We start from the raw sequence: 26,241 nt of genomic DNA on the forward strand, positions 1-26,241 counted from the left end.
ATCTGTGTGAGGTTTATGCAACTCATTTTTTAATGTCCCCCTACACTGGAACAAAACAAAGCCCCTCATGAGAGAGTTTAATGTCGCCATCTCTATTAAACCCAGAAGAGTTTAGCGTCACCATCTCTATGCTGATGCATAGACATGAAGCACTTTTAATCTGGCAGGACATTTAAAATGAAATGACACAGTCCAGGATTATCTGATGATTCTTACACACTGGCTTAAGAAAACAAAGCTAGACATGCCCAGAGCAGAATTACGGATTTTGTATAGCAGAATGCTAAGAGGTCTTACAAATGTTAAGCCATGTTTCAGAATGGCAACACAATGGCTGCCATCCTGTTGGTTAGTTCCAACTAGAGTAGACCCATCCAAACAATTGGTGAACAGTGAGTCAACATCTAGGTAAATTCCAGTGGGTCATTGAGTCTACTCAAGGCAAAAAGCAGTGTGAATAGTGCGAAACATGATCAAGGCAAGGCTCCAAAAATGTGCTATCGATATCGATAGAGGACAGAAGGCAAGAGGCAACAATAATCAGGTTTATATATTCACAGATATTTTAATTGTCCATGAGGACATACACATTTTGTTTTTTTTTAAAAGGCCCATATCCTCTGTACCATGTTGCTCCGTTAGGTTGGCTGTGGTTATATGCCCTAAGAACTTAGAGCTGAAAGTGCAAGCTGAAAATGGCACTGCAAGTAGAAAGGTAGAAACAAACACTTAAAAACTGTAATACTCCTGACAGGGCTTCCTTTTTCACAAATGGGAAGGGGATCAACCAACTCCCATAGCCCTCTGTAAAATAGAGCTAGAGCTTCTCCTGCAGAGACTCTGGTCCATCATGATGTAGCTGACACACTAAGGACTCAAGTCTTTGTTGCAGAGAACATGCCCTCACTGTTGAAACATAACATCTACTAGAAGGAATACATAGCACATCATCACGTTCATGATTTTCTTGCCCTCACTCTTTGGCTGCTGCTTTAGGGAAACAGCACTTGTGAGGATGCTGCAACACTTGTTATGGAGGGCACAGGATCCTAGTTAATTCAACCATATGCAGACCTGGGGAAAGTTACCTTTTAGAATTACAACTCCCTGCATGCTGAAGCATTTGAAGAGCTGCAGTCCATACAGATAACTTAACCAACATATTGCACATTACAGAGTTTTGTGAGTTAGACCCCTTGAGAAACACTTTCTCCCAAGTACATGTCTTCTCACTTAAAGCAAAATGGATTTACAAGGCAAAGGTCGGTGGCACAACAGCGCTTAGGAAGGTGCTACAGATTTATTCTAACGTAGTGGATTACAATTAAAGCAGAATGCTGCCTTCTTCACTTAGAAAGTTTCTCAGTCAAAGAAATGTGTGGAAACTATTATGAACTAGAGTGAAATTAATCCCTTAGAAGGGCCCAGCATCTGGCATAGAGGGAGGCAAGGGCAAGCCATACATTACACAAAGATGCATGTAAACAAGAGCCCAACAACCCATTTTTGTACAGGAAATACCATTCTGACAGGAGGCACTAAGGGGCAGTGAAGTGGAGGCTTTAACTCTTGCACTACTGTACACCCGCCCCTTCATGGCTTCCAACATTTGGAGTGCCAAAAGAACAGGCAGGCATAGAGTTCTGCACTCTCAGGCTGCTCCCAGCTGCCACTTCTGGAAGCAGCTTCTTCTATCCAAAAAAGGGGCATTCTACTGACTTTACATATGAATATTACATGTAGTTAGCCCTACAGCATCAGAGACTTATAAGTTTCCTTCCTTCTTGCTGAGAAAAAACAACAACAACAGAATGAGGCATATTTCTCCCCTTCTTGCACCCAGTTGCTTTGCTGGTGCCAAGAGCTATTGCCCTATTGCAGGGCAGGGATGTTCCTACAAAATAACTTGGCAGCAGGTTACTTCTGACGCTCCACTCACAATGGTCTGTTTCTGTGTTCTTATGGACCTAAATACTCTGTAACAGCCATTTTGGAATCTGAACACAACTAAGTAAAGGGTACACAGTTATTTTGATATTTTCCATAGAGAAATGTGTTGTGGACACTATTTCTTTCCTTTTTTTCTCTGCAGAGGTTTTTTTTTTTCCTTTTCATTTTTTCAGGAATAGATGTTGCTATATTTCTAAAGAGGGCTCACATTTTAGCTGACTGCGGTCTAAAACACACTGCAGAAATAATCCAGTTTGAGACTGCTTTAACTGCCCTGGCTCTATGCTAGGAAATCCTGGGAACTGTAGTTTTCTGAGACATTTAGCCTTCTCTATCAGAGAGCTCTGGGGCTACAGCTCCCAGGATTCTCTAGTCCTCCTGAGCCAGGACAGGTAAAGTGGTCTCAAACTGGATTATTTCTGTGTTTTGGACCTAAGGTACTAAAAGCTGGTCCTGGGGGGGCTCTGAGTTCCCAGAATATTGCAAAATGTTATATGCTCATCCCCCCATGTCATAACTTCAGAGGAGGACAAGGCACTGCAAAATGTAGGACATTCATGCATGCTTCTTAGTCGTGCTCAAAATTGAGGTCATTTTGAAATTTCTCCTGGATAGAAGATTGAAATGTAGGATGTCCTGGGAAAGGAGGGCATCTGGTCACCCAGCCCACAGCAAATGCTGCAGTTGCAACAAGAGGAGGAAACCTTGTGCTGCAGAGTAATGCAGAAAGCAAGTGCAAGAGGGAGACGATGCTGAATATCCCGTCACACAGAAGGGACTGTCATGAGAATCATCAAGGCATCAAAAAGGGAATTCTGTCTGTGGGCAATATGTGTTTAAAGCAACCAAGTTAGCGGAGAGATTCTGGGAATTAATATCCCTCCCCTCCCCTGCAAAAATGACTGAATTTCCCGAGCTCTATTTTTAAGGCTTCAGATGCAGAGAGGCACCAATCAGGGTTGTGCTTCCCTGTTTTGCTCAAAGGCTGCCAAGACTTTGGTGTTTCACACAGCTGGCTTTTCCCAGTATCCTTCACACAGGAAAGAGGTGAAGAAAAAGGCACTGCCCTCCCAGCACCACAGTCAAACATTTTAAAAAGGGTATTGTAACACGTTTTAAAAGCCAAAGAGGCCCCAAGCTACAAGATGAGGCTTGGTTTCTGCATACAATACCCTGGCTGGATCTAAAACTGAGATCTTCCCATCTTTCTAAAGAAGTGTTTTTCAAATGCTCCAGTGAGCAAAGGATAGCTTGGCCTGGGAGCCACCATTTAAATTTTCCAGGAGCTCCTGGGCTTTGTCAGGGGTGTTATGGGCAACTGAAACGGTGGCTCCCAGAATCCCAGTGCTTACCAGAACACTGTGTCTCCCAGATGAGCCCACCAGAGCTCACTCCCATAGAAGGGGGGCTGGTTGAAAGTACTTGGTCAAGGACCCCACTGAGACCTACAGCTGACTCTCAGCACAGTGGACAAAGTAAGAGCGATGAGCCATTGGTTCGAACCACAACTCAAGCCATTAACTCATCAAGCAGCCACAGCTGGGAAGCCACACACCTGGGTCCTGTCTATAACAAGGGAGGATAAGAAAACAGGCCCACCTTCAAGGATTTTTTGAAGTGCTCTGAATGATTAGGAAAGTGTGCTACATAAATAATACTTATTCGATATCACTTTTTCAAGCAAATTAAAATAAAATGTCAACCGCTTCCTTTCTTCCTTGGACATACTGAAACATAGAAACAAGCCACTGGGTTGCAAATGGTCACTCCCTCCTTGGGAGGTTAAAAGTCCTCAGTGGCTGGACCCTGAGAGCCAATCTGCAACAGCACACACCCTGGCTCTTCACCACTGGGCAAAGAAATCAAACCAAAACAATAAAAATAAAAATAATAAGAGCTGCTCACTTGGCACAAAGTACCGTGAACAGAAGGAATACTGATAAAGTCTCAGGAACAGGAATGCCTGAGTTTCACAAACAGAAGAAGGGTTCTTCTATCTTGCTCACAGGCAGACATTAATTTGCTTGGAGAGTTCTTGCTCCAAATCCAAGATGAGAGCATCAAAGTCCTTCAGATTGAGCCTCGGGCTGAAGGGAGCTTCCTGCTCTTCCACCAAGGCAAAGTCTCCCATGAAGACGGTCCGGCTGTGGTGTGCCAGCCCTTCCCTTAATGCCTCCTCTTCATTCCTCTCCTCATCATTGTCACTCTCACTCCCAGCCACTTCATCGTAGTCCGTGTCCCCGACCCCTGGCTTGGGTCCTGCCAAGAACTGCTGACCACACACGCTCCAATCCCCGGCATAGCGATTGCTGGGGGGACTTTCCAAGCCTCGGGGGCGGCTCCGGGCCACAACAGTAGTTTGCAACAGCGGCAAATTCAGGGAAGGCCGGCACTGGCGTTGGGGCAAGGGATGCTTTTCCTCTGTCTTCCTGCGTGGGACTAAGAACAAAGGAAAAACAAGTTAGGCAGGACTGGATGTGGGATGCCAAGGGAGATGGAACAAAGCTTGAGGGAAATTACATTTTGGATTATACAGTGGGTCCTTGGTATCCACTGTGGTTTGGTTCCCAGGTCTCCCATGAATAACAAAATCCACGGATGCTCAGGTTCTATTAAATACAATGGCATAGTAAAATGGTGTCCTATTTTATACAAATGCAATAGCAAAATGAAGGTTTGCTTTTTGGAATTTATACATTTTTAAAATATTTTCAAAGTGTGGATGCTTGAATCCATGGATTAAAAAATCCATGGATACAGAGGGCTGACTGTAACTCTTTGCCAAGCTCTGCAACTACCTCAATGTGGCAGATAAATAGTGGGGAGAACTGAGATATCAGTTCCCACCATGACCACCCCAAGTATACGAGTGTATGTGGACTACGGTTCAGACTCTCAGTCTGTTTGAAAACATGATTCTATCCCCTCCTGCACAGAATAGCTCCCGGCAGGAGCAAAGCAGAACAACTTTATTAGCACAAACCAGAAATTTATAAGCTTGCAATGTGGTGATGCAGAAAGCTGTAGACCCACATGTACTAGAAGTTCTCGTAACTTTGTCAGGCGAAAAATATCAGTTTAGAGTGAGTTTCAACAACCATCAATATGGTATTCATTTCAGCATCACTGTTTAGTTCATGTTGCACTTATGGCAGCTGCATAAGAGCCCATGCCTCATTATTGTATCAATGGAAGCAGGGTCTCAGTTCCTCCTAGAAGTTTCGCTGTCTGATCTGTAAAGCTTTTCACTGCTGAGCTCGGACAAGAGAGCGCTTTCTACAAAGCCCTAATTCCTTTTTATTTTGTTTGGATAAGCTGTTTCATTGACAGAGGGTTTGAGGGCTGGGGCCTGGATCAAATTAGAGATCCAGGAAATGACCGGCCCATCATTCTCTCCCAGGAATGTTGGCACAAAGCATGAGGGCCAGTACTGTCCAACAAACTAAAGAACACCCCTTGCCAAGGAAGAATCAGCATATCTTCTGCAGAGGGAAGTCTAGCTTCCCCAATTATTGGGGGCATCAACAAATATATGCAGGAAGTGGAAAATAAATGAATATATACTTGGATTTTCAGACTGTGGCTGCATCCATAATTAGACAAAGGCACATTTGTGCCACTCTGCTAATTTAAAACTAGACCCTAACAGGTTTGACTTTGACATTTTTGATATTTCAGTATTTTTGTTTCCTTTCTAAATGCTGAGGCCTTGGGAAACTTAAATTACCCTACATTTTCCCTAAAATATTTGCAATGTTGACTGTGTGAGTAAACAATGCAAACAGACCCTGGATAAAACGGGATAAAACTCCTTGAACGTGTTTTGAATACATCCGCATTGTTGACTCGATCTTTATTCACAGTAAATGCAAGAGCACTCACAGAGATTTACAGAAATGTGGTTCCAATAAAAACAACAGCGTGAACAACAAAACTGGAATGCGTAAGATTATTTATATGGTCACGCTATAAAACGACATCTGAATAACCCCTGATACAATATAGGGAATGGCCAAATGCTGCACTGATCCTCCACATTGCTTATCTTGCCCATAGCTCACTATAAAAACCTCACTGTGTGGCTAACAAGTGCCCAACAGCCCCAGTTATGGCAAGGCTTAAGAGAAAGCCAACAACACTGCAATCCTTAGTAATCCAGTAAAAGACCCCCCCCCCCCCGAACTGCATGCCTCCAGTAGCCAGTAAGAGAAAGCCAACAACCACTAGCACGGCATGCCCTGGGTAGCCAGTAAGCCAGTAACAGAAAGCCAGAAAAATCCTAGCACTGCATGCGCCTGCTTAGCCTGTATGTCAGTAAGAGAAAGCCAAGAACCCCGTAGCACTGCATGTCCCTGGGTAGTCAGTAAGAAAAAGCCAGAAACCCCATAGAACTGCATGCCTCTGGGTAGCAGTAAGCCAGTAAGAGAAAGTCAACAACGCTGCATGCCTCTGGGTGGGTATCCCCTGCGTGTGTGTTACAGGGAGTTCTTATTCCCTTGCCTCCCACCACCCGGCACTCTGGGTTCACTCACTTGGCCAAGCCTGAAGCAGGTAATGCAACACTTCAATGTGGTGCTTGAAGTCCATGGTGCTGGCAATGGTGTGATGTCGCTGTCTGGGGCTGCGGGCCCCTGGACCCCCTGTGCCCTGGCTCAGTAACACGGGTCCAAAACACACAGCGAGATTCTGGGCATTCATGCGGTTGAAGGTGTGGAAAGACGCAACCAGGCTGAGGTGGTCCAGCAGCATGGTCAGTGTGGCCTAAAAAATAAAATGGAGGAAACCAACTTCTATCAGCCCACCCTGATCCACATGGGTCTAATGCAGGGTGACCAGACACCCTCCTTTCCCAAGACATAATAATAATAATAATAATAATAATAATAATTATTTATGTTTCCCCGTCTCTTCCGGTGGATCAAAGCGGGGTTACATGTCCTACATTTCAACCTTCTGTCCAGGAAGAATCCCTAAACATCCTCCTTTTTGAGCATTATTAAAAAGCCAATTGAATAACACCGTGTCTGCTGTTCCCCTTTGAGAAATGTGTGTACTTGGCAGCCTGTCTTCATTGCAAAGAGGGGAAATATGATTTCTTCCTAGGAGCAGCAGCAGACAAGACTTTCCACCAGTTTCTCAGAGGGGAAAAGACAGCAAATTTGTTAGGCTATGGGCTGCTTGAGGACACAGTGCAAATTGAAAGAGATTTTCCCTTAATTTCAGCTCAGTGGACAAATGAGAGGAATAATTTAAAAGTAGATTCAGTTAATGGTTTGTATGTAGTGTACAATGTCTTGCTCAGAGCTCTATAAACCTCTTGCAAGCCAAGAATGCATTTTAACAAAGCTAAGTTCATCAGAAAAATGCAGGAAAGATGGCACCACCAAAGCCATTCTCTTTCTGTGTCTAGTCCTCACCTTCTCAGCTTCTGGCAGGCAATCCAGAAGCACTGTTGTTGCTGAAGTCTCCTTAGCTTCCTGCCCTTCTGTCCGACTAGACATGGCTTCCAGCACCACCTGGTAGAGTGGGTTGGTGATGAGAGGGGTGGGTAGTTCCCGCAAATAGTCCTTCAGGATCCCTGGGAAGATGGAAAGCAGCAAATAGTCCATTTGAAGACCACCACAGCTAGCCTCCCAGGGTATACCCTCAGTCCATATGAGAGGGGGCTACTACCACATGGGTGGACAAGAGAGAGCAAGACCTGAGTATATATTAAAGCAACCTATCCTGGCATGAAAAGAGCCAGTGTGGCATAGTGGTTTGAGTGCTGGACTACAACTCTGGAGACCAGGATTCATTTCCCCCCTTGGCCATGAAACCCACTGGGTGACCTTGGGCATGTCACACACTCTTAGCCTCAGTGGAAGGCAATAGCAAATCTCCTCTGAACAAATCTTGCCAAGAAAACTCCATGATAGGTTCACCTTAGGGTCACCATTAAGTCAGAAATGACTTGAAGGCACACAACAACAGCAATCTTGGCATGGAGAACTCTTTCAGGCAAAAACCTGCCACACAAAGGGTGGAACTGGATAGATGGTGGATGTGTTGACTGAAGTATGTGGTGGGTATATCAGTGTCCAGACAAAATACTGTGAGAAGACATCCTATGCCTGGCCCTTTTGCTCCCTCAGACCTGCTCCTCTTTAGAGGGCAGAGAAAATTGTTGTTGTTGTTGTTGCTGCTGCTGCTGCTATTATTTCATACCCACCTCTCCTCATGGATCAAGACAGGGAACAGTAACAATTAACAGACAAACAACATCTGTTAAAAAGACATCATTTTAAACACACATCAATTTAAAAGGACAAATAAGGTAATATTAAAATAATTCCCATGTAAAATTCATAATTTAACATTCACAATTTAAAAATAATCTGGAAAAGCCTGCCAAAAGAAACTGGTCTTTAATGCTCTTTTAAATTCAGACAGCGTATTCAGTTCTTGAATCTGTTCTGGCAGGTAATAAGGTGAGGAGGACAATGTGCTTTTCAAGACAGCCCAGGAGAGCTTTGGGATTTCTCAGAACAGCCATCCAGCAGTGTCTCTATCTGAATCCAGTAGCTGTGTGCAACTCAAAATGTCCTTGCTGGTTCTACTAGCATAGCTTGACCCAAGAATGTCTCACTTTTCCTCCATCCTCCAAAAGATATGGAAAGGGGAGCAGCCAAATAAGCAATCACCCAGGAGAGATAAAGAGGCCACCAGCTTGGAAGAGGAACAGGAATTGTCAGCATTCTCCCAGCCTCTGCTCCTTTGGATGCAGGCAAAGGGCCAGGACACAGAAAAGCTTCGCAGTTGTTGACAAAGAATGTCCACCCACACCTTGGCCAGACTACTATTAAATGGTTGCTGTCCTGCACTCACTCCACACCTCACTGTTGCTGCCCAAATGTGTCTGTTTATGCTGCTAAAACTGTTTTGCATTTACAGATCAGCCCCTTGCATTGCAAACCACCTCCTGATGGAAGGAAGTTGCTTTGACCTCCACTGAGTCTAGATCCTGTGGGTCAGAGGCAGCTGTGGAAAGAGGGAAGGGAAAATGGGGCTCCCTCTTGCTGAAGGAATCTGGATCTCCTTCCTGCAGAAGGCCCATCTTGACCCCACTCATGCTTTACATAAAGCAAAAATATTGCAGAAGACGGACATTTTCCCCTCCTCCTCCTCTCTCTCTTCTCAATTACTTGAATAAACTTTCTGAGCATTGTCCTCTTCGGTTTCCGTTCCCCTAGTCTTGTCAACACGGAGGAACGCAAGCTATGAATCAGCCTACCAGCAAAGACCTCCTGTTGGGTTGACACAGCCTCTGCCTTCATTTCTTCCATGGCTGATGTGCGGTACAATGCTTGTTTGGAGCTTGGAAATCTTACTTTTCTGAAGCACCGTTCCCAGAATCCCCCAAACAGGAAGACCAAATTCTGGAAACGATGCTCTAAAAAAGTACAAAAAGACGTTGGCTTCACCAAACCCCTCTCCTTAGCTAGGAGGAAACAAGAAGCATAGCATCAAAGATGCAACTCTCCTTCTAATGCCCAGGAGGCTCCACTGTACATCAGGACCCACAAGGAGCTGAATGGTAATGGCACTGGTGGACACTGAGCAAAGAATACCTCTGGACAGAGGTCATTCACCTGTGATGACATTGATGTCTGGATAGAGGTCTTCAGAGAGCACCACGGCAGAACTGTCCCTCTCAAAGGCATCACGTAGCTCTTTCTTCACTGCTGCTGAGCCGCACAAGCGATACAGACCTACAACCTACAAAGAAAGCAGAGCCCATTGCTTGAACAAACAGGTATCTTCACCAGAAAACAGAACAGGGGAAAGAGGGCTCTTTGGTTGCCTGAAGAATCTGTGGAAGACTTTCCCAACCTGGCCTCCAGGGTTTTTGGCTAGAACTCCCATCAGCCCCAGCCAGCCTGGATCAGGGTTGTGATGAGAGTTACTGTATACACCAAAACATCTGGAGGGATGCAGATAGGGGAGGTCAAGCCATAGGTAAAAAAAGGCATCTCCATTCCTAACGATGCTACAAACCTGAGACAAAGACAGAGTATATGGCTGTAATTCTGTCTCAACAGACGGTTTAACTCGTGTGCTGCTTGAATGCCCTGTTTATAATGATCTCAGAAACAACTATATTTATCCTCTGTAAAAATCATTTACGGGAAGTTAATCTCTTGAAAAGGTTTGTTTTCTGTTGCCTGATGTAAAGAAATTTGTATCTTTTAGAACACCCAAATTTCTTGTTAAGGCTCTACAAATGTGATGATTGCAAGATTGGCAAAGGGTATGGAAAATGATTTGACCCTTGAAAACTGACTATCAGTAATTTAATTTGTGCAGATTTTCTTTTCTTCTTATATATTTGTGTGTAATGGCTGTTTGCTAAAACACAACAAACAGACTTTGGCTTTGAGAGAAAGGGGGAAATCCTGGCCAAAAGATGAGATCTACAGATGATGCATGTCCCCAAAATCCTCTGTGGACCATCCTGTGTCTTGAGGGGCAGGGGAGAGGTGAATGATCACTTGGGGGGAACAGCACTGACCTTCAAGCCCCTTTTCTCAATCTGGGCGATGCACTTATGGATCAGGAGGGGAACTTTGATGGCAGCTCCTTCCCTTTCCACCAGCTGACTCAGTTTCACGCCAAACACCTGTGGCTCCCAGTCATTGTTAGCTGGGTCCCACTGATCCACCAGGGTGAGCTTGACGTAAAGGAGCCCTCGTGGCTCCAGCTGCATTGCCAACTGCTGGGTTTTGCAACCTGGGAGGGAAGAGCAACAGAGTGAGGCTGTGAAGACTGCAGGGGTGTGTGTCTTATTATTTATTTATTTCACAGAATCATACAATCGTAGTGTTGGAAGAGACCACAGGGACCATCCAGTCCAGCTCCCTGCCATGCAGGAAGACACAATCAAAGCACCCCCCACAGATGGCCATCCAGCCTCTGTTTAAAGACTTCCAAAAAAGGAGACTCCACCCCGCTCCGAGGGAGCATCTTCTACTGTACAACAGCTATTACTGTCAGGAAGTCCCTCCTAATGCTGAGGTGGAATCTTCTTTCCCGTAGTTTGAATCCATTGCTCCAGGCCTTATTCTCTAGAGTTGCAGAAAACAAACTTGCTCCATCGTCAGTATGACATCCCTTCAAATATTTAAACAGACTATCATATTACATCTGATCCTTCTCTTCTTCAAACTAAACATACCTAACTCCCTAAGGGTTTCACAGCTTCCATTTTGGTTGCCTCCTCTGCACATGCTCCAGCTCTTAACATCCTTCTTGAATTCCAGATGAGGCCTGACAAAAGCAGAATAGACTGGGACTATCACTTCCCTTGATCTAGACACTACACTTCTATTGATGCAATCAAGAATTGTAGGAGCCTTTTTAGCTGCTACATCACACTATTGACACATGTTCAACTTGTGGTCTGTAGATCCCTTTCACATGAAAATGTTGTCTAGCCAGGTATCTCCCATCCTATATCTGTGCATTTCATTTTGTTCTGCCTAGGTGTAGGATCTTACATTTGCCATTGTGGAAATTAATCTTGTTAGCTTTAGCCTAACCTCCTAATAAGCCCAAAGTCGTTTTGAATGTTGATACTGTCCTCTGGAGAATTAGCAACCTCAGTTTGGTATCATCTGCAAATTTAATCATCATGCTTTCTATTCCTTCATCCAAGTAATTGATAAAGATGATGAATAGCACAGGGTCCAGTACAGATCCGTGTGACACTCCTCTAGTCACTTGAAGAGAGCCTTTGGGTTCGGTCAATCGGCCAATTACAAATCCACCTAACAGCAGCATTGTCTAGATCACAATTAACTAGCTCCTTTTCAATGATTTATACCTCACCTCTCTCCCACAATGGGATTCAAGGTGGGCTGCAATAATTTTAAAAGACAGAAATAAAAACATGGATTACAAAAGTTAAAAACTAATTAAATATTCCTAATATTAAAACATAAGTTAACAACAGCATAGTTGAAACTAGTAAAAACCATAAAGCATTTACAGCACAACAGAAGTAAAATTAATCCACCAACAGCCTGCCTAAACAAAATGTTTGGAGGAGGCTTTCCCCCGAGTCCTCATCAGCCACATCTGCGAAGGAGAGAAAGCCCTCTGCTGCAAATCTTCGCACTCAAGCTGGCTTGTATAGGGACATATGGTCCTTTACATAGTCTGGATCCAAGCTGTTTAGAGGTCAAAACAAGCACCTCTTCTCTTCAACCTGTCTCTGTCCACCCCAGGAGGTACCCACATGATTCAGCACCATGGACAGGAAACAGGACCTGTACCTAGAATTCAATCTGCTGTCCCCCATTCCACCCCATCTGTCAGGACCTCTCATCTCTGACCTGCTCTTGAGGCTCCCATGACCCACAGCATTCATTCCCTCACTTCACGACTAGCAATAGGAATCCATTACACCAGTTCGTTCTCCCTGAGCACCTGTGTAGCAACAGCACTAATGGGTAAGACAGGGAAAGTGCTGGCCTAGCAGGGAAGAAGTGTACCTTCCAGGGTGACCAGAAATCTTGCCTATGATAGATTCGCCTTAGGGTCACTGTAAGTCAGAAAAGACTTGAAGGCACACAACAAACAGTTGATCTACCTTACTGGTAAGGATCTGGCCCCATAGCACATCAAAGCACTGTCGCGGGGATGTTCAAGGGACCAGCCTTAAGATGTTTTTACCTGTTCTCCTCCTACCTGACCAAACTTTTCTGTCTCCCTTGAAAACGTCTTGGTTGCCCATGCCTGAATTTCAGCATATCCTTTCTCTCATGTGTCCCACCTTACCTTGAAAAACATGGGGTAAAATGATGGTGCCATGACAGCAGACACGATTCTTCCCCACTGCAGGATCGCATGAGAAGACCACAACTTTGAGGAGCTGGGAATCCTCAAGCTCCAGCTGGAAGGAGTGGTTGAGGCTGAGGAAAGCCTCCTGGCAAGGCAGCAGGGCAGTGCGGGCCTTGTTGACTGAGTCTACTTGGAGGACACAGAAGGCTTCCTTTGCTTCAGCTTTGGGGGGCCTGAAGTCTTGCACCCCCAATAGGTGGATGCTGACAAGGCCAGAGAGATGCTGAAAGCAGCCAGGTTGCTCAGCAAAATTGTAAGGACGGAAGGAGCCATCATCAAGCCCCAGGTAGGTCTCAGCTTTGGCCTGGAGCTCTGGAGAATCGCCATCACTCAAGTAGCCCCCTTTGCTGGCAGCCTTGCCCCGAGCCTGGAGCTGCTGAGAAGTCACGCTACTGTCTAGGTGGTAGCGGCTGATGACGCTGCCCGGCTCCTTGGGGGATGAGCCGCCCTCTGGTTCTGGTCCTCGGGGACGGGAACTACGGAGGCTAAGCTTCCTCCTCAACTCTGGTAGCTTCTTCATCTTCATGGAGAGACTTCTCACTGGGCCAGGAGACTTTGCCTTACCAAGATGGTGGACCTTCTTGTGGGAGATGGGACTCTGGGCCCCTGAAACAGGGAATGTGGCCTTTTCCTCAGGATCTGTGCTTGCAGACAGCATCTTTCCTGGGGAGAGAAACTGTATAAGACAAATCAAACTAACTGCAACTTGCCCTATGGGTGGGCATGAGTGACCAGATGTCATCACCAACAAGGAGGATAAGGCATCGCAAAATACAGAACATTAAAAAAAATGTAGAACATTACCAAATAAAAGCTAAAAATACTAATATAAATGGTACATTCATGCTTCTTAGTCATGCGTAAAATGGAGGACATGTTGGAATTCTACCCGGACACAAAGTGGAAATGTGGGACATGTCCCAAAAAACAGAGGACATGTGGTCACCCTGACGCATACAGTCAGCCCTCCATATCCATGGATTCTTTATCCACCAGTTCAATCATCCATAGCTTGCAAATATTCCAAAAAATATCTAAATTCCAAAAAGCAAGGCTTGATTTTGCCATTTTATATAAGGGACACAATTTCACTATGCCACTGTCTTTAATAGGACTTGGGCCTCCACAGATTTGGTATCCATTGGGGTCCTGGAACCAAACCCCAGTGTATACCAAGGGCCTACTGTATTGCTGAAATGTCCAAGAGCATGGGGCAGAAAGGAAGAAGTGGGTTCCAGAGTCACTCCATTAAACAATAGGGACAAGAGAGAGAAGCCAAGGCTTCCCACAAAAAAGGCCAATGGGGGACCCCATTTTCTGCATTGGGTCCCACACTAGGAGAAAAGTGAGATTCTGTTTCCAAGGAAAGAGCAACACCATTAAATAGATGATTATATCTTGCAATGCTGTGTATAGTCAGCCTCATTTAATCCATTTTGCAAATCAAAATTGACCTTAATTGATTAGAAAGCTGAGCCAAAGCTAACAAAATGAATTTCAACATGGAGAAAGGTAAGGTACTGCACTTAGGCAGGAAAAATGAAATGCACAGATGGGAAACACCTAGCGTAACAAGACTACATGTGAAAGGGATCTAGAAGGCTTAGCAGACCACAGGTTGAACATGAGTCAACAGTATGATGCAGCAGCTAAAAAGGCCAGTGCAAAGCATTGATAGAATAAAGCATCTAGATCAAAGGAAGTAACAGTGCCACTCTATTCTGTTTTGGTCAGACCTCACCTGGAATACTGTGTCTAGTTCTGGGCGCCACCATTCAAAAAAGATGTTGAGAAGTGTGTCCAAATGAGGGAAACTAATATGGTGAAAGGTCTGGAAACCATGAAGTCCTATGAAGAGAGACTTAGGGAGCTGGGTATGTTTAGCTTGGAGGAGTAGGGAAGGTTATAAGGGGACATGATAGCCCTGTTTAAATATTAGAAGGGGTGTCATATTGAGAATGGAGGAAGCTTGTTTTCTGCTGCTCCAGAGACTAGGACCTGGAGCAATGGATTCAAAGTACAGGAACAGAGATTCCACCTCAACATTAGGAAGAACTTCCTGACAGTAAGAGCTGTTCGACAGTAGAACATACACCCTCAAAATGTGATAGAGTCTCCTTCTTTGGAGGTATTTAAACAGAGGCTGAATGGCCATATGTTACAGGGAGTACTTTGATTGTGAGTTTCTGCATGGCAGGGGGGTTGGATTGGATGGCGCTTGTGGTCTCTTCCAACTCTATGATTCTATTACAAAAGGCATATGAACAACAAGTAGAAACAGTATAACTGATGGTTTGTTAAGCATTTGGCATGTAAAACCTTTTCTGAAAAATAATTTTAATAGATATATATAACCTTTGTCAATAAATGTATAAACTTAATTAGAGGAAGATTTTTGAATGGAATATTAAATATTTACAAACTACAAAATACTCAAATAATTGTGAATGGGGAAAAGACATCTAACTGTAGGACAACCAAGGGAACACACCAGGGATGTCCTCTATCTCCGTTGCTTTTTGTAATGATGACTGAAACATTACTGAACAAAATAAGAAATATGGAATTAATATGTTTACCAGAAATAAGCAAGTGCAAATACAGCCTTAGGGCATTTGCAGATGACATAGTTATTTTTCTAGAGAATCCAGTCAAAAGTATTTAAAAATTGGATGAATCGTTAGAAAAATTTGGAATAATCACAGGTGTTAAAGTCAACAAAAGTAAAAATGGTATACTAACCAAAAATTTATCGAAAGAAGAAGAGGAAAGAATTTTAAAAATTACGGAATTCCAATTAATAAAAAAAGTGAAATATCTAGGGGTTATAATCATGAAAAATAACAAGGAATTATATAAAAACAATTATGAACCACTATGGAGAAACACCAAAAAAGATATTACAAGATGGGATAATCAACAACTTTCACGGGTAGAACTGCTACAGTTCAAATGATGATTTTGTCTAAAATGATATTTATGTTTCAGGCACTTCCAATATTGTAAAACAGATAATTATTTAAAACCTGGAAGCAGGATTTGACAAAGTTTATATGGCAAGGCAAAAAAACCTAGAATAAAGATTACCATACTGCAAGATAGAAAGGAAAATGGAGGACTAGGCTTGCAAAATTTGGAATTATATTATAATGTCTCAGCTCTTTTATGGATAAAAGATTGGATATTACTTGAAAACCAAAAATTATTAGAACTAGAAGGAGCAAAACTGAATAGGAGATGGCATGCGTAATTATGCTATGAGGAAGCGCAAAAGGATAAAGAATTTAATATGCAGTGTATATGGAGAGCCTTATATAGAGTAAAATTAAATAAGAGGCACTTCTATATCAAATTACCTAAATGGGCTTCCTTGCAGGAAGCCTTTCATAAAAAAGAAAGGATGCATAATAGATCTTGGATTACCTATGGAAACTTACTGAAAAGAACAAAAGACGAAATAGAAATTAAAACAAAGGAAGAGCTAGAACAAGAAGGCCTAGTAGTAGACTGGTTCCAATATTTACAAATAAAAGAAGACTTTAAAAAGGACATGTTAAAAAGTGGAATAAAGACTTTGATAAAATAATAATGGAAGAGGAAAAATCAATTAATAAAATGTACAAGTTATTGTTTGATATAGAATTTAAAGAAGAAACGATTAAAGAAAGCATGATTAAGTGGATGAAAAACATAACTAAATCAATACCCCTCGAAAAGTGGGAAAGCTCATGGAGAAATAATAAAAAAATTCACTAATGGTAACAATTTAAGAGAAAATTATTACAAAACATTTTATAGATGGTATTTGACACCTTCCAGATTCGCTAAAATGAAAAAACAAAATAAGAACAAATGCTGGAAATGTAATGAGAAGATAGGAACCATGTATCACATGTGATGGCAATGTGATAAAGTACAAACTTATTGGGAAAATATACATAAGGTAATCCATGAATTATTGGGGGGAAAACATTCCGTTTCAACCAGAGCTATTCTTATTGAATATAATAAACATTACACAAGAACAAATAAATAAGGACAAGAAAAATATAATCCTGTATATGATTACGGCAGCCTGTATGATAAATGCGAAATACTGGAAAACTAATATAATACCTACTCTAGGAGAACGGAAGATTAAAGTGAATGATTTGGCAACTATGGACTGACTGTCCATGTATAGGGAAAACAACCCAACAATATGAAAAAAAAGTGGGGGAAAATAGGAAAACTTTGGCAAGAGTGATGTTAAGGCAGCTATGATGATTCGGTAATGTTTATTTGATGTTGTTTTATTGTAAAATTAATAAAAATGTATGATACAAAAAAATAAATGTATAAACTTTATAATGTTGTAATTGTATAGCTCTTGAAGGAGGGTCTTGCAGTTCATAGCCCTTGTGGTCTCTTCCAACTCTATGATTCTTCCCGAAATGTGTCAACAGGAGAAATAAAAGCCTTTTTAACAACAGCACAGCTTATCAACAGTTTGTTCCACAACAACTCCAGAGTACATCTCTCATTTTCCCATAAGAAATGTGGGGACCATTTAAGAAGAATTAACTCTCACCACCACAAGCCTGGGGCTGGGGGTTGCTCATCTCCTCAGCTTGTTTGGCTGGTCTCATTTGACTTGGTGAAGTCTGGAAACCATCTCTCCTGGCTTGCTGTGAGCTTCCTAGGCAGATATCTTCCCATCCAGCTTTAATTTCCACTGGCTTCCCCTTCCTGGTCCCACTTTCCCACTTCTTCTCAAAGCCGGGGGGCTGCAGGTCCTCATCTTCTGGGATGGGGTTGTACCAGATCTCCCCCTCGTTGTTGCAGAGAATGTGAGGCTCCTTCAACTCAATGCTGGAGCTGGTAGCTGTTACTTCTTCCATGCCCTGGGTCTTCCCCGAAGAGAGCACCCAATGGCGGCTGCTTCTCTCCAGGCTTTGCAGGTAGGCACCTTGGCTGCTGCACTTGGCACTAATAAGGCTAGAGCTGCAGGACTCCATGTAGCCTACTGGCACTTCAGTATCTTCCTTGGGCCCGCTTGCCACCAAGCCAACCTGGTGTAGGCTCTCTTGGGATGGCACCTTGTCCTGGTCAGTAGGTCCCTTTGAAGTACTTGAGGAACTCTGGCCCAGTTTCCTCTTGTGAGAATCCTCTTGACTACTCCAAGTGAACTTGGCCCAGTTCTGCTTCCTTGACACTGTGATAGTGGTGCTTTTCTTGGTGCATCCATCCTCCCACGGGAGAGATCCTACCGTCTGAAGACCTACAGCACACCCTGAAGCACCTGGTGGCTCTGACAGAGAATCTGTGGAAGACAGAAACAGAAAGAAAAAGAAAGTTACTTACTTGGACTATACAATGGGAACTTGGTACCCGCTGGGGTTTGGTTCCAGGACATAGACACCAAAATCCATGGATGCTCAAGCCCCATCATAGCACAGTAAAATGGTGTCCCTTATATAAAATGGCAAAATGGGGGTTTGCTTGTTGTAATTTATCTTTTTGAAATATTTTAAAGACATGGATGGTTGAATCCGTGGATAAATAATCCATGGATTGGAGGAATCACTGTAAAACCCAGAAGTCTATGTTGGGAGAGATGTTGTCCACAAAGTATTTATTTCATTCCATTTCACTTCACTGACATGCTGCCTTACTCCTGGAGTGGAATCCAAGTTACCTCGCAAAAAGAATGAACTAAAGCCTAACAATAAAATATTAAATATATATAAAAGCCACCACATTAAAACTGATTGTTGTGTGCTTTCAAGTTGCTTCTGATTTCTGGTGACCCCAAAGCAAACTTGAGGCTTAGAAAGTGTGACTTGCCCATGATCACGCAATGGATTTACATGACTGAGCCGGGATTTGAACCCTGGTCTCCAGAGTGACAGTCCAACACTCAAAACACTACATCAGCAGCTTTTCCAAATTGACTGATATGTCCTCAATGTAAGCCTAGTTGGAAAGCTTGAATAAAAATGTCTTTGCAAACTGGGAATGGAAAGTTGTGGAATCTTTTTCTTTGGATGCTTGGGAAAGGGAACATTTAGTTACCAGGTATCCAGTTTAGAGCATGGGTCTGTGAGAGGAGTGGGTAACTTGTGGCCCTCCAGATGTTGTTGGGTTGCAGACCTGGCCAGCACAGCCAATGGTGAGGAACAATGAGGGTTGAAATTCAGCAGTGGCCAAAGGCATGTTTGGACAGCTAAAACTGGTGTGCAAGCTGCACCTGTTCCTTGAGAAGTCAGATCTGGCTGTGGTGACATCCCATTGACATGGGGCTGCCTTTGGAAACTGTTTGGAAACTTCAGCAGGCCCAAAATGCTGTAGTCGGCTGTTGAGAAGGGCTAGGTACAAAGATCATTTGTTGTTGTTGTTGTTGTTGTGTGCCTTCAAGTCATTTCTGTCTTATGGGGATCCTAAGGTGAACCCATCATGGAGTTTTCTTGGCTAGATTTGTTCAGAGGTTTGCCACTGCCATCCTCCGAGGCTGAGAGTGTGGCTTGCTTAAGGTTATTCAGCAGATTTACATGGTTGAACTGGGATTTAAACCTTGGTCTCTCAGTCTCCTAGTTCAAAACTCAAACCACTACACCATGCTGTTGTTGTGTGTCTTCAAATCTTTTCCAACTTATGCTAACCCTATCATGGGTTTTCACGGTAAGATTTGTTCAGAGGAAGTTTGCCAAACTCCCTGAGGCTGAGAGGGTGTGATTTGCCCAAGGTCACCCAATGGGTTTCATGGCTGAGCTGGTAATCGAACTCTGGTCTCTAGTCCAGCACTCATACTACTATTCCATACTATTTTCACCATCATTTCCCAACAGCAGGTTGGCCTCTTCATTTCTAAGCATGATGATCTGCCCATGACTCAAGAGTGCCAGAAAGAAATCAATCGGAAACTTCCTAGAGGTAAGACAGACCATTTGCAGGTGCTCAGAGGCACTCTCCCCTGATTTGTTGTCCATTCACATTACACATCCTGGCAACTGGGGCTATGGATCAAGAAGCAATGGTGAAGAGTATGGAAACAATAAAGCCCTCTGAGAAGCAACTAAGGGAGCTGGGTATGTTTAGCCTGGAGAAGAGAAGGTTAAGAGGTGATACGATAGTACTGTATAAATATTTGGAGGGATATCATATTGAAGATGGAGCAAGCTTGTTTTCTGCTATTCCAGAGAATAGGACACGGAGCAATGGATGCAAACTACAGAAAAAGAGATTCCACCTCAACATTAGGAAGATCTTCCTGATGGTCAAAGTTGTTTGACAGGGGAAGACACTCCCTTGGAGAGTGGTGGAGTCTCCTTCCTCGAAGGTCTTTAAACAGAGGCTGGATAGCCATCTGTTGGGGGTGCTTTGTTTGTGAGTTCCTGCATAGCAAAAGTGTGGGGTTAGACTAGGTGGCCCCTAAAATTCCAACTTTAGGATTCTATGATTCTATAAGCAGGAGTCTTTGCAGTTTACTTATGGCTAAAAATATGCTAGGAGCTGATGGAAGCCTTCCTCTTCTCCAGGCAGAAGGGAGGAGGGAAAGCAATGAGTCAATGTGGGGAAGAGAATTCTGGAGGGACCCTAGCCCCACAATATCTGCCCAGGCTCAGGCCTAAAGACATGCAACCAAGGCCTGCAAATGCAGCTGAGGCTGAGAGGTCCCTTCCAAGCTCCCAGCTGCTCAGAACTGGTGCCAAGTTGGATTTCCTGTTGTTTACTGTACAGTCCCCTCCCCGGCCAAGACACAGAGCTCCCTTTGTAGGACCCGGAGTAAATTCAACTGCTCTGGACAGCAAAGCTCAGGAATGAAGATGCCACAGTCACAGAGCAGACAGCTGGGCAGCAAAGGAGGCTGGAGGGAAACAGCAGCACAACCATCCCCATTTAGGGAGAAGGGAAGTTATGGTTTGATCTTCTTCACAAGGATCCTATTTTGAGACGCGCAACCAGCCCTCTGTATCCACAGATTTTTTTTAATCCACCGATTCAAGCCACCATAGTTTGAAATTATTTTAAAAATGTATACATTCCAATAAGCAAACCTTCATTTTGCCACTCCAATAACATTAACAAACAAACAAACAAACAAACAAACAAAAACAAACAGTGACATATTGGACCAACCAAAATGCACAATATACATATTGCAAGCTTTCTAAGCTCCACTAGTCTCTTCATCAGGCAAGGTGTTAAAACCATAATTGAAGAGCTTTTGTATTTAGCTGTTTGTTTTCTAAATTCAGATGGTATGGAGAGGTATTTCTTGCAGGCTGGCACCCCCTCCTTCTGGCCATGTGGTTACTGGGAGATTCTTAAAAAACCAGGAAATTTAACATCCACTTAGAGACTTGCATTTAATATCCACTTAGAGACCCAGCATGTGCCAGCCTGCAAGAGATACCCCTCCATACTATCTGAACTGAGACAGAAACAGCAAAATGCAGGCCTACGACTAACATCTTCGATTATGGTTTTCAACATCCTGCCTGATGGTTACAAGCTTACAACATTTATATTGAGTATTTCGCGTGGCCCCAAAAAAAGGTATTCCTATTTGGTGGGTTTTTGATGTTACTGGATTTGCTATATGGCCAACATAGCTATCCCTGAATGTTTTCTTCATTTTGCAGTTTTATACAAGGGACACCATTTTGCTATGCCATTGTATTTAATGGTGCATCCACGGATTTTGGTATCCACAGAGGATCCAGGAACCAAACTCCAGCAGACACCAAAGGCCCGCTGTATTTTGTCAAATGACATCAGGAGGAGGAGTTGGTAGCTGCTTACTTCTTTATTATTAGAATCAGTATTGAAATAATCAAGAGCCAGCATGAAACTCTGGAGGGCAGGGTTTGAATCACCGCTCGGCTATGAAAAACCCACTGGCTTTTGGCAAGTCACTCTCTCTCAGCCACAGAGGATGACGATGGCAATCCCCCTCTGGAGAAACTTGCCAAGAAAACCTGCCTTAAAGTCACCATAAATCAGCAACACCAACAAACAACACCAACAAATTCAAATAATCATGAGTGTACGAGGCCATTTTGCAATCAGATTATTGATTATTCATAGAATCATGATTTATTATTATTAGTAGTAGTAGTAATAGTAGTAGTAGTGTCCCACTTTCCCCCCAAAACTGGGATGCAAAGCAGCTCACACTACAATTAAAAATATACAAAAGTGACACATTAAAATAAAATACAATGATTATTATATTAATGATGTACTCCCAAAAGAAAGATTGCAGATACTGATATCTATGCCACAGATGACCCTTGGGGTTTTATTCCAGGATGCCCTGTGTATTGCAAAATCCCGGGATGCTCAAGTCTCACTGAATACAGTGGGGCAGGAAAATGGTGCCACTTATATAAACTGGCAAAATTAAGGTTTGCTTTTTGGAATTTGTATATTCTTTGCATATTTTCAAGCTGTGGATGCTGGAATTCATAGACAAAATATCAGTGGATACAGAGGACCAACTGTATAATTGTCGCTGTGGTTGCTGCTGCTATTGTTACTACTGACCCAGCTTTTCAATATTTTCAGGTTAGTTTGCAGTGAAGCATAAAAGCATAACACTATAATACAAATGTTAGAACCACAGCCTTAAAAGGCAGTGAAAGGGGGAGAGAAATAGCCACAATTAACATTAATCAGAAAGAGGCTAAAAGCCCCTGGATATAGTAAAAAGGTATTTACTTAACACCAAAAGGATGGCAAATTCAGTTCCAACCAAGTCTCCCTTGGAAGACAGTTTTACTAGCACTGTTTGGTGTTGGGCGCCTTCAATTTGTTTCCAAATTATGGCAACTGATGTGGTTTTCTTGGCAAGATTTGTTCAGAGAAGGTCTGCCAGTGCCATCCTCTCAGGCTGAGAAAGTGTGACTTGCCCAAGATCAACCAGTGGGTTTCATGGCTGAGCTGGGAATCGAAGCCTGGTCTCCAGACTCCTAGTCCAACACCGAAACCAGTACACCATGCTAGCTCTATATGCCAACACTGAAAAGGTCCTGGGTTTTGCCTGTCTTCCCTGTTCCTGGTTCCTTCCCCAACCTGTTGTTGTTGTATGCCTTCAAGTCATTTCTGACTTATGGAGACCCTAAGGGTATTCTTGGCAAGTTTCTTCAGAGAAGGTTTGCCACTGCCATCTTCTGAGGCCTTTGAGACCGAGAGAGTGTGACTTGCCAGGGTTACCCATTGGGCTGATAATGCCCAGACTGGATTGAACCATGATCTCCAGGTTCATAGTTCAACACTCAAACTTCTATCCTATGCTGGCTCCTGACCTGGCATCCCCTAAATGTATGAGTGTATGACCCACGCCACACCCCACCCTGACCAGCAAGGAAATATCTGTTGCCATGTGTCTTGATGGTCAGTTCACACAACCATGGGTGGCTCTGATGCCATGTGCAACAGCCTGCCTTTGCCATGCTGCCATAAGTAAGGCTCTTGGCAGTTTTGCAAGTGACCAATGGGCTCTGGATGTGGTGTGATGTGGTGACAGGACCGCATCTTGGGCTGCCCATGGAGCGATATCTACCACAAATCTTGCCAAGAAGACCTTATGATAGGTGTTCCTTAGGGTTGCCATAAATCAAAAATGACCTGAAGGCACTCAATGCCCAAATGTCAGCCTCAGTGCCTCAAACCCTAACAGTCCTTTTTGCCCCCACCTCCCAGAACAGGCTGCCCAGAGGTCCTCCTTTCCCAGGACCTGTCCTCCATCCCAACCTTCTGCTCCAGGAGGACTTCTCCAAGGCCGTCCCTTTGGAGCAGCACTAAGGAGCAGGCATTGGCATTGCTAGGAGTCCTCTGGATCTTGCATTTGGGCCTGTCCTCCATGAGGTCCTTCAGCACTAAGAGGCACATCCAGGCTGCCCAGAGGTCCTCCTTTCCCAGGACCTGTCCTCCATCCCAACCTTCTGCTCCAGGAGGCCTTCCAAAATGCATGCACTCATAGTTCTATGAGTGTCTATAGCTTTCCTTTGGCCATGTCCTCCATTTTACCTGAATGCCCTCCATTTGAGGAGATCTGGTCCCCCTGCTTCTACTTCCCCGAGTGCCCAGGCCCTGTCCTCCTTTCCCAGGCCCTGTCCTCCTTTCCAACCTTCTGCTCCAGGAGGACTTTCCAATGGTCCTCCCTTTGGAGCATCACTAAGGAGCAGGCATTGGCATTGCTAGGGCTGCCTGGAGCTTCTTCTTGGCTCCTGGCCTCCCTTTTCCCTTGGAGAGCCTCCATTTGGCAGTGCCTTCCCCTCCTTTGGGCTGAGGACCTCCCAGGACACGTCCTCCAGGGCCCCCTTCTGCTCCAGGAGGACTTCCCCAAGGCCCTCCCTTTGGGGCATCACTAAGGAGCAGGCATTGGCATTGCTAGGAGGAGGCTTTGGCAGCTTTCATTGCAGCATGTCCTTCCTCCTTTGCAGGCTGCCCCGAGGTCCTCCTTTTCTCCAGGACCCGTCCTCCATCCCCAGCCTTCAGGACCAGGGGGAGTTCTTAAACGTTCTCCTTTTGGAGCATCACTAAGAAGCAGGCATTGACTTTGCTAGGAGCCCTTTGGAGCTTTGATTGGGGAACAGCCTCCATGAGCTCCTCCCTTTGGAGCAGCACTGAGAGGCACATCCAGGCTGCCCAGGGGTCCTCCTTTCCCAGGACCCGTCCTCCTTTTCTACCTCCTGCCCAAAAGGACTCCCCCAAGGCTCCTCCTCCTCCTCCTCCTCCCTTTGGAGCCCCGTTAGCCCCCTTTCTCCCTGGGAAGGGGCTCCATTTTGGGGCTGCTTGCCTTCTTCCTGCGCCGCGGCCACTGCCAGCGTCTTCTTGCGCCCGAGGCGCTCTTTGGCCCTGAGGCGGGAGAAGGTCTTCCTGAGCAGAGGCTGCATCCCGCCAAGGGCCAGAGAGAGAGAGAGAGAGAGAGAGAGGCAGCAGCCCTCCGCCTCCCTCCCCACAAGGCTCAGGCGCTGAGAGGGAAGGAGAAGACGACCAGGCGCATTCCTGGCATGCTTCCTCCTCCCAGCCCCTCCCTCCGCCAAGGAAGAGAAGAAGAGGAGGAAGAAAGAGGAGGAGGGAGAACAGCAGGAAGGAGGGGAGAGGAAGAGGAGGGAAGGAGGAGGAGAAAGTGGAGGAGGAAGAAGAGAAAGAGGAAAGGAAGTGGGGGAGGAATTAGGAGAAGGAAGGGGAGGGGGAGGTAGGAGGAGGAAGAAGCGGGGAAGGAGGAAGATGAGGAGGGGAGGAAGAAGAGAAAGAGGAAATGAAGTGGGGGAGGAATTAGGAGAAGGAAGGGGAGGGGGAGGTAGGAGGAGGAAGAAGAGGGGAAGGAGGAGGAGAGGAAGAGGGGAAGGAGGAAGATGAGGAGGAGAGGAAGAAGAGAAAGAGGAAATGAAGTGGGGGAGGAATTAGGAGAAGGAAGGGGAGGGGAGGAAGGAGGAGGAAGAAGAGGGGAAGGAGGAGGAGAGGAAGAGGGGAAGGAGGAAGATGAGGAGGGGGAGGAAGAAGGAAAAGGAGAGGGGGAGGAATTAGGAGGAGGGTGGGGAGGGGGAGGTAGGAGGAGGAAAAAGAGGGGAAGGAGGAGGAAGAAGTAGAAGGAGGAAAAGAGGAGAAGGAGGAAGAAGAAGGAAAAGGAGAGGGGGAGGAATTAGGAGGAGGGTGGGGAGGGGGAGGTATGAGGAGGAAGAAGAGGGGAAGGAGGAAGATGAGGAGGGGGAGGAAGAAGAGAAAGAGGAAATGAAGTGGGGGAGGAATTAGGAGAAGGAAGGGGAGGGGAGGTAGGAGGAGGAAGAAGAGGGGAAGGAGGAGGAGAGGAAGAGAAGGAGGAAGATGAGGGGGGAGGAAGAAGAAGGAAAAGGAGAGGGGGTGGAATTAGGAGGAGGAAGGGAGAGGAAGAGGAGGTGAAAGAGGACAAGGAAAAAGAGGAGGAGGAGGAAGAAGAAGAAGAGGGAAAGGAGGAGGAAGAAGGGTAGGAGGGGAGAGAGGAAGAGGAGAGGAGGGGGGAGGAGGAGGAGGAAGAAGAAAGCGAAGAGGAGGAGGAGGAGGAAGGCAGGACCAGGGGCCCCCATCCCATCCAAACCTGAACTGAGCCCACCAGGATCTCTTGGAGCTAAGCCTGTCGTAGGTCCAGCCTTTTGGTGGGTTTCTCAGGATGGGGAGACGAAAAGGAAGGAGGAAGGCTCAGGGCCACCCACCCCATCTCACTCTGTACTGAGCCTGGGCCTCCTCCAAGCAGAGTGACCAGATATCCAGACTCTCAAGGACAACAAGGCACTGCCAAATATAGGACCTCCCAGACAAATGGAGGACATGACCAAAGAAAAGCTCCAAATATTCCTAGAAATGTAGGTTCCATTGAGACAGTTTATTGACAGCTATATGACGCACACATGTGTGTGTGTGTGTTGTATACCTTCAAGTCGT

General features: G+C 44.8%; 1 protein-coding gene across 1 annotated transcript; it reads right to left on the reverse strand.

The window, feature by feature from the left end:
• Positions 1-547: 547 nt before the first annotated feature.
• SYDE1 (synapse defective Rho GTPase activating protein 1) lies at positions 548-24,767 on the reverse strand. Its single transcript, XM_089489094.1, has 8 exons — positions 24,617-24,767; positions 17,402-18,133; positions 12,769-13,494; positions 10,502-10,719; positions 9,582-9,708; positions 7,368-7,528; positions 6,483-6,711; positions 548-4,389 (listed from the first exon to the last, which is right to left on the reverse strand). The coding sequence occupies exons 1-8, from the start codon at positions 24,711-24,713 to the stop codon at positions 3,953-3,955; spliced, it is 2,727 nt and encodes a 908-aa protein (XP_089345220.1). The 5' UTR covers positions 24,714-24,767; the 3' UTR covers positions 548-3,952.
• Between the last annotated feature and the right edge of the window lie 1,474 nt (positions 24,768-26,241).

Source organism: Sceloporus occidentalis, unplaced genomic scaffold (genome assembly GCF_023333645.1).
Source record: "Sceloporus occidentalis isolate IW3139 unplaced genomic scaffold, rSceOcc1.0.p SCAF_1, whole genome shotgun sequence".
In the NCBI taxonomy this organism is placed as follows: domain Eukaryota; kingdom Metazoa; phylum Chordata; class Lepidosauria; order Squamata; family Phrynosomatidae; genus Sceloporus; species Sceloporus occidentalis.

Coding starts and splice junctions, on each gene's coding strand:
- SYDE1 (XM_089489094.1), bottom strand. CDS start 24,713: ATGCAGCCTCTGCTCAGGAAGACCTTCTCCCGCCTCAGGGCCAAAGAG. Junction 18,134..24,616: donor GGCCGCGGCGCAGGAAGAAG/GCAAGCAGCCCC, acceptor TGTCTTCCACAG/ATTCTCTGTCAGAGCCACCA. Junction 10,720..12,768: donor TTTACCCCATGTTTTTCAAG/GTAAGGTGGGAC, acceptor CTTCCCTCCCAG/GTTGCAAAACCCAGCAGTTG.